Here is a 9,002-nt window from a genome sequence, read left to right as displayed (position 1 = left end):
TCACTGACATGTCCGCTCGCTTTACTCAACGTGCGTCTCCGTTATGATTGCCGCTACGCTTGGCTCCATGTACATCAACAGAGGAGAAGACGGGCGGCGGTGGAGCCTCGACAGCAGTTGGCTCTGAGGGTTTATTCCACCTCCTCTGCACTTCTCATCCAGGAAAAAAATTAAATATAAACAAACCCAAACCCGCTTCAATTTGTAAAACGATTTCACCGTTTCTTTCACACACCGACACGTACGCGAGTGTGAATTAGAAAACGCTCCCATCTCGTCACACTGGATCCCTTACAGCAGGAGAAAAAGACACTCACTCAGCATTGTAATGAAACTAGACTTTACCAGTTTGTCAGTTCAGTAGGTACAGCGTAGAACAAGAATCACAAAAGTGCACAAGAGGCGTCGGTTCAACAGGAAGAATCGTTCCGATTCAGGTGAGTTACGAATGGGGGGAAAAAAAAAAAAAAAAAGACATACGTGTTTTTTTTTTGTTTTTTAAAAAAGTCCATTTGATAAATATCTCAGTGTTATGACAAGATCAAAAGAGTCATGAAAAATAGTCTCGTGTAATAATATTACAGGGTAAATATTTCACTTTGATTGCAAACATATGGTCTCAAATTGGACTTCCCCAAAGCAGCTGCAACACAGTCCTTTCCTATGAAAACCTTTAAATCCGCAGAGTTTGTCCTCATCACACATTATCCTACATGTGGAAAGCAGATCCAAGACTTATAAACTTGGTCTGGAAACAATAGTTGTAGAGAGGCACCAAAAATAAACATACAAGTAAGACTAAAAGCAAAGTCGACAGGGTTTTTAGTGGAAAGGCTCATTCCAACCAAATGTTTTCAGTGAAAGCTATTCACCTGTCAAGCAGCACCATATCCCCTCCTCTAGGAAAATAAAAATAACCACCACCATAACAAAAACTAATGTGAAGGAAGCACAAACAACCCTGGACACACACAGGTCTGTTAACACTAATGCACACAAAACGGTCCTTGAACACAACACTCGGGGTGGGATTGGGGTTACTATCATGTTAGATGCTTATCGAAGGAAAGGTCCTGAGTTTTCCTTCTTTTATGCAAACATTATCAAAAGGCTCATCTAGAAACTTCCAGTTTTTTTTTTTTTTAAGGATGATTTGTTTTCATCTTAAGGTTATTTAATGGAAATAAGTTGTCATTATGGTGATGGTCATTAGTTGGCCTGTTTTCCTTTCCAGGGAGAATTAAACTTACCTGGAGGCACTTTGTGTCGCGGCCATTTATTATATATCTGCATATAATTTAATATATACAAACTGTCTTCTAACACACCTGAGATACATAAGAGGCAGCAGCAAGGACAGTCTGTAGAGGGACTTAAACCTTAAATCTGAAGGGGTCGGGGGAGAAACAGGTATTTCCACTAATTACTTTAATAATGCTTTCTTTTTTTGTTCATTTTAGCCCTTTTAAGTCCCCGCTTCTACTTTAAGCTCACCAGGCTCATGTAGAAGTTTTACAGCCTTCAGAAAAGAGACAGATGGACAGAATCTAAGAACCCACCACCAGCTTTTTAAAGCCGCTTTTCCCCCCACAGAAGCGGATGAATAAGCTCGAAGTGCGACTCTCTGTAGTCTCACAAAGCCAGTACACAAAATGCAGCCATTTTGTGGGACTTGCTTGCCTTCTTTTTACTTTTTTTTTTGTTTGTTTTAAGTCTGCCAACAACTCTCTCTCTTTCTCACACACACACACACACACACACGAGGTTGTGTTTATTACAAGCCAAAGCTGATAGATTCAGAGAAGACATCACTTTGGGGGAGTAGGTGCAGCATAGTTTCTGCCCTGAAGAGATATTTTAGTGAATCCTTCATGCCCGACCTCTCAACCTCTCAGCTCTGCCACACTTCCTCTCAGTTATCAACACCGAGTTTGGAGAGTCCTTGTCTGAACTCGTGCAGCTCATCCAGCTTTCCATCCAGAATATCCATGAACTTCTTCAGCTCGCCCTTCATGTTTCCTTGTTTCTGCCGACTGTCGTTGATGTCCATCTGAAGTCCCTCGAGTTTGCCCTCCAGCTCCTTGTTCTGTGATTCTGCTGCCTGCAGGGCAGATAGTGGAAAAGTAGTTACTATACAGAGGGAAAGGAAAAAAGTCCAAATGTGACTCAAAGATCAGATCTGATACAGAAGTAGATGGATTTCTTTGATGTCCAGTTTTAGAGACGCCAAACGAAGAAACCGCTCAGGGGATGTTGCCCTTCAATGCAGAGTGGAAAAAAGTTTTCATACCCCTCGAGTTACAAACACAAACTTCAATATGTTTTATTGCAATTTTGTGTGATGGACCGACAAAGCAGTGCAGATATGTGGAGGGAAAGTGAATATAGTTTTCCAAAGTGAAAATCTGAAAAGGTCAGGAGTTTTTGCAAGAATCTTTTGGGATACAGGCGTTCCACATCCAGAGACCAAGATCAGATAACAAGTATCAGATTAGTTATACAATTATCAGATTCACAATAGGTCTTAGGCCTGGACTTTGACTGGGCCGCTCTAACACATGGACATTAATTGATCCAAATTATTCCACTGCAGCTCTGGCTGAATATTTATGGTTTAACGTCTTTTCTCCCTCCAACAGGTTTTCTTCTGGCCGAATACAATCAGATTTGTAAAATAAATTCCACTTTATAGTTATATAATCACCTTGTTTTGGTCTAACACATAAGAATAGGCATGTCATATTTTGAATGTCCGAATAAAATGACAGTAATACAGTTAAGTGGTAAAATGTCAAGATGAGTTGGTAGAAATGTAAACTTTTTAAAACTGACTCCTTCTGAGGCAACATCACAATTATGATCCCTTCCTATTTATGAGTATTGTATCGATATACGTTCATTCGTTTTACTCAAGTTCTGTATTAACGAAGTACATTCAATAATGTGCCTACAATATTCCTACAGGTGACAGTATTACTAAGAATAGCTCTCGTAGAAATAATAATAAAATCAGCCATTTTCTTATACATAAAATCACAATAAAATACACTGAAGTTTGTAGTTCTACCATGACAAAATGTGAACGTGGTGTGAAAACGTTTCCAAGGCAACGTGACGTCTTCTTCTCAATTCCCTAAATGCATGAATGAACACATGAATTTCCTTTTCATCTGAAAAGCAGAGTAGCAGGAAGGACTTGTGTTGAGAGTGCGAGGATGGTGGTGTAAATCAGGTTTGGAAACAGGCAACACATTAATGCCACAAATGCTTTTGAATTGAGGAGATTAAAATAGGGGGTGCCAAATGGGACGTTCGTCTGCATGACTGCATCCTACAGCTGACTCCTGAAAGCCGATCTCCTCACGAGGGGGTCAGCTTTAAATAGAGGAGCTCCACACTGACCTCCAGGAGGCAGACGCTTTATTTTCATGCTTTTAAACTTTGATGCGTGAAAGAGATTTACTTTGTAAAGGAAACCTGCCTCAGGTTTTGGTTTAAAGTTCAACAGACGGAGCTATCTGAGGAATCCAGCTATGGGTCGTGTCTGTTTGTATAACCGGTTAGATAATCTGCTCCAGCCATTATTCTCCACCCAGCTGGCAGAATCCAGTCCTGGGGTGAAGTTTGTGATGTGAAGCAACTACAGGAATGCCACTGTTGGCTTTACTCTCCTCCACGCTGCGACTGAAAAGCAGCACATTCGTGACAGTCTGGATGATCAATCCTGCTCTGAGTCAGCCAGCACAGGGTGAAATGAGCGTCAGCATCAGCGAGCGGCTCGTGTTAGTCTTGGCACCAGCAGCCCATGCTGTCATTCACTGAGCCTGGCTCTTCTGGTTTTACAGAAAGTCCGGTTACCACTGGAAGAAAAAACAAAGCCTATTTCGACGCAAGCTCTTTGTTCTAAAGACCGACATGAGGCAGACCTGCATTGTTTTATGATTTCTCAACACAAAGCGACTGGCACAGCCCACACACACACACACACACACCCACACACACACCCCTACTGAAGTGTTATAAGGCTTGATCATTAAAGCTCTGAAAACCTCTAGAAGTGCTTTATTTTATTCACTAAACAGAAAACCTGCACCACCAGGAAACTAATGTATCCTGAGAGGAAAGCATCCCTGAAAAGCTTTATTTTTATTTTTTTCCTTCCTCAACAAAGAGCCAATAATCCACTCAGCACTGTGCAGGGCACAGACCTTTATTAATAGATACAGTATCAACAATGTGCCGGTGAGACACGTGATAGGAATGTTGTGTCACCAGCCCCCCGAGCTGAATGATGAATAGAAACTCGCTCTTCACCTCAGAAAGTGCAACGTACGCCTTGCAGCGTCGCATCGGGATGTGTTCAAGGCCCCTCAGCTCCCCTTTTTATTCTGCTTCAAATTAAAGCTCGGAGAGGCAACGGGATTGTCACAGAGCGCTTTAAACATACCTTCAGTTTTGCAGTGATGCTCTCACACTCTCCCATCAACTGAGGGATTATCTCTGCCTGCCTCCTCAGATTCTCCAGCTCCTAGAAAGAAAAAGAGAAAAAAAGTTCATCAAAACCTAAAAGAAAAAAAAAATAAAATAAATCATGTCAGGCTGAAGTTAATCTGCTTGATTGACTTCAAAACATTAAGGATTTTTTTTTTGCATTTTGTCTCATGCCAAATTGAAATGCTGAAATCTACAAACAATCCAATTAAGACATTTTGTTACAAAGCGCCAATACTGTAACGTGTTTTACAGCCAGAATGAAAACTAGTACAAGAGTCGAGGATAAAAGGGTTAGAATTTTAAATTCTGCACCAAAACCCCTATTTGTGTTGATTTCATTTTTATTAGGGCTGAAACAAATCATCGGATTAATCGTAGAAATAATCGTCAACTAATTTAGTAACCGATTCATTGTTGACTGGAGTCTACAGGCTCAAAACTATACTAAAAAAAGTCTACAAAACTTTGTAAATATGTCCTATGTGAAATTCAAGTGGTCTAGTTTTAACTTCGACCTATTCAAATTCTGTGAACATTTTTTGTCACCTTCCAATTATTAATAAAAAATTTGTCAGCAGATCAATATCGATGACAAGTCGAGCAGAAATTGCTGATCTTTTCACACTTTGATGCTAAAAGTATTTTTTTCGCAGCAGATTCATCATTTGCTACAAATGAAATGAAAGGACTGCTGTGTTTTGGCATTTTAGGTAAAAAGATATTTTCTTTTTTAAAAGGAATTGAATTGTTTATTTGCAATTTTTAAAATGCATTTCTAATATTATATAAAAAGGCTTAAATGAAAAATCTACAGAATGTACCCATTTTTTATCTGATTAATCGTCAAAGTAATAGGCAGCTTAATCAATAACACTAAAATAATCATTAGTTGCAGCCCTAAGTTTCATGCATTATAAAATATAACAGTCAATCCTCTGTTGCTTCAATGCATTCCTCTTTATTCACAGCAATTCAACCGGCAACAATTGCCCCAGTCTTTGGCGCAACCTGTGGCAGTTTTGTCCTTTTAGTTTCCATTTGGCCAGCGCAGAGGTCAGCACCACGGTGGGTCCTAAATAATTCATTGGCTTGTTTTTAATTGGAGGTAGTGACAGCGTGCATCTACAGAAGGTGGTGAGTCACTGTGCAGATGAGACTCTGTGGGCCGCCTGCTGCATCTCAACGCTCTGCAAACAGCAGAGCCTCTCTCTCTCTCTCTCTCTCTCTCTCTCCGAGCCCCCGGGGTCAGCGTTCGGAACACCGTGGCCGACATAGCGCGGAGAAGAAATGCTGGAGCTCCCAGAGGGCCGCATATTTCACTTGTAATCTTTTAAAATAAGCCAACGCCTCTTTGAACTACTTTTCCTCCTGACAGGGTGAGAGCTTCCCCATCGTCCAAGGGAAGATGTATATGTTCTAATAATATTCCAGCTTCCAGGTCGTAAACTAGTGTATTCCAGACGCAGTCTACCTCAGAGTCAGAGCAGAACTGTCTCCTGGCAACGTGACTCTTCGTTTTTTCCAGTTTTATAATAATAGGAGCTACAGATGCCTGAAGATGCCTCTAGATTTAGAAAAAAGTTTCTGAATTTGTCTAAAAAAAAACGTGAAAGGAAATATTACGTTTGATGAACTTGAGCTATTGTAAGTTAAAGTGAAACCAAATATTTACATAAATGTATTCTCATTGTCCAACATTAAATTAATCTGACCCTTCTGAGCTTTTAACTCAGAAGAACTACCAACATTATTTCCATTTGCTAAATGCCAGTACAACGAAGAGTTTAGTCATTATAACTTTCTTCTACGTCAGACATTTACATCCACAAAAATTGGATTTTGTGAATTTTAAATCCAATTTTAAATCCACAAAATTGGATTTAAAATTTTGTGGATTTAAGTCCACAATATTTTAAATTTTGTGGACTTCAAACAAGTCTCTCTTGGAACAAGGCTCTCTTAACTTGTACGCCTTGAAACAAGTTAAGAGAGCTCAGGTGACCATGCAAGTCTCTGTAAGCTTCTGATAGGTTCATGCAGGTAATTAAAGGCACACCTATGGAAGAATTTTAAGGCACGCCTCAAACACACTGAGTCGTCGCCTGACTTAAAGAAAAAAATGTGAGCAAAGATATCCTGAGAGACCTGTGACGTCAGAACTACTAATATTGGGGTTTTAACATATCAATAACGATGTGCTTCCTCAGAGTCAGTTTAAATTAAGAGGTACCACAGAGGTACCAGATCGAATCATAAATTTAAAATATTTAAAAAATTAGGATGCAAATTGTTTTCATTTCTATTGAAAACTTAATCTACTGTCATAGTCCAGTCACTGCGAAAACGTGTCACATTTGGAAATGTGAAAATAATCCTAATTACATTTTCAGAACAAGCATAGATTAAATTAGTCACAATATGGTTGAATTTGATGTCGTCTACATTACTGTGGCCAATGAAAATCTTGTAATCAAACCTGTTTATAACAGAAAACGTTGCAATAAGGTCATCTATTAAACTGACACCCTTTTTTTATGTACCCAATTGTATCATCCTTTTATAAATGCATAATTGGAACATTATACATTCCTGAGAGCAGAGAGAGAGAAACAGAAAAAAGGCACAGAAACATGTAATTAAATGAAACCGGGTTCACCAGTAACCTCTAATTTGAGTAAAAATGTGTAGCCTACATACCTAATTACATTAGACTAATTACCTGTAAAAAAAGGAAAGTCTAAAATCAGACCTACATATTTGTGCTTCCTTTGGTGGTGGGGGGGGAATATTCAAAGCAACTGCAAAGTTGAGGTAAAACACAAAAGGAGCAGTAATCATAAAGTATAGTAATAATGAAACATGGTAAGTAACACTAATCAGAGCTACGGTGGCCCACAAGCTGATAAAACCACTTGCACAGTAAGCCACTCACAAACTTAAGCTCTGAGAGACATAGTGTGGTTCCCAAGATGTGTGCACTGAGACAAAGAGGCAGAGTAAAGGTCTGGGTTTAGCTAGATAGACACCAATAAACAGCAAAGGGAAAAAAAGAACCACCACCACCACCTGTGATTTTTTATCCAGAGGTTTAAAAACCCCCTGAGGGAACAGAGTGTTGCAGGATTAAGAGGTGGAGAGGAACCCTGAAAGCTGTGATTGCCTTCATACGAGGGGACTGAGTAAATCACAATGGTTTAAGTGGTAGTAAACCACTTGCTTTACAAGCTCTTAGAGAGAAGCCAGCTCTGGAGAGTGAGCCTGTTTGAAGATGAATGTGCTGCAGTCTCACCTGCTCCTTCTCCTGCAGCTCTGCCTCCAGCTCCTTCACCCGAACGGTCAGCTGGGCGTTTTTCTGCTTTTCCTGATTGGCTTCGTTGCACTCGGACTCCAGTTCTGCAATCTGAACAAAGGGAAAATTGAGCTCTCTTTTGTCTGCGGAAAGGTAGTTCAGCGGGGAGTACGGCAGACGTGTAGAGCACATACCCATTTATTATGCAGCAAATGTTGGTGATTGTCACGATATGTTCTACGTTACAAGCTGGGTCACCTTGAAACTGATTACTAAATTTAAAAAAAACATAAAAAAAATAGGAAAAAGTTTGCTGCAAAAGGTAAAGCACGGTGGAAACACCAGCCCAGCTGCAAACGCAGCACACATTGATTATGAAACTGAAATGATTCTATTTATAGTGGAGTCAGACTCTGCTGCAGGGAAAACAGCAACTAATGAAAAGTACAGGACTGTGGTGAATTTAATGATCATTTCCCCACACACCCCTCCCTACGAGAAATTAAAGTTTTATGAGCAATCCTCTCATCTTATTGAATGGATTTGAATTAATATAATCAGCCAAATTATTGATGAGAAAGTCATCCGTTGGAGACAGAGTGGTTCTGTGTTTTCCTAGAGGCAGAGATTTAGAGCTGTCAGCTTCTCCTCCGACAGGATTGATGAGCTTGTGTGTTTTGTTTGAACTTCCCCGCAGGACAGTGCGAGTGCCTTACCTTTTTCCTCAGAGTGTCGCTCTCTTCTTGACAGGCAGTAAGCTCCTTCTTCCAGCTTTCCACATTAGCTGAAGACTCCTGCAGTGAATCCACCAGTCTGGCATTACTTTCCTTTAAAGTCTGAAGCTCCGTTTCGTACTTCTTAGCGGTGGTGTTGCTGCGAGGGAGGAGAGGCAGACATATCGACAGGTGTCATTACTCAAGGAGATAAACCGCTCGGGGCTCAAAATCATTTTATTTATGCTACAAAAAGGAAATCTGGGAACTCTCAAAGTTTAAAAAGCTGCATTTTATCAATAAGGTTGGGGATGTTTTGATGTTCATTCGTTATGCATCACTTTGTGTTTCTTCATGCATGGATGGGTCAGCATGTTCTGTTCTTGCTCGAAATGGCGACCGGGATGCTCCTCAGCATCCTGCAGCCTTCGGCCGTTTCAAGCAGTATTACTGCAGAAGCTAAATATTCCTTTAACAGAAGTGAAATTCAGTCGTTCTCCCTCAAT

The 9,002-nt window shown here is 40.2% G+C and overlaps 1 protein-coding gene across 3 annotated transcripts in view; it reads right to left on the bottom strand.

The window, feature by feature from the left end:
* Positions 1–323: 323 nt before the first annotated feature.
* homer2 (homer scaffold protein 2) overlaps positions 324–9,002 on the bottom strand; it is a 29,517-nt gene continuing 20,838 nt past the window's right edge. For 2 of the 3 annotated variants that reach the window (XM_032559845.1, XM_032559846.1), the window contains exons 6-9: positions 8,500–8,656; positions 7,784–7,894; positions 4,448–4,528; positions 324–2,101 (exon numbers count right to left, since the gene is read on the bottom strand). In XM_032559845.1, the coding sequence (XP_032415736.1) occupies positions 1,913–2,101; positions 4,448–4,528; positions 7,784–7,894; positions 8,500–8,656 (538 nt within the window). In that variant the 3' untranslated portion in view covers positions 324–1,912. The other variant, XM_032559847.1, reaches the window with a different exon arrangement.

This window comes from Xiphophorus hellerii, chromosome 4, assembly GCF_003331165.1.
Source record: "Xiphophorus hellerii strain 12219 chromosome 4, Xiphophorus_hellerii-4.1, whole genome shotgun sequence".
Taxonomy (NCBI): domain Eukaryota; kingdom Metazoa; phylum Chordata; class Actinopteri; order Cyprinodontiformes; family Poeciliidae; genus Xiphophorus; species Xiphophorus hellerii.
Note: the sequence above shows the minus strand (reverse complement) of the source record. Positions and strands in the feature narration are given on the sequence as shown.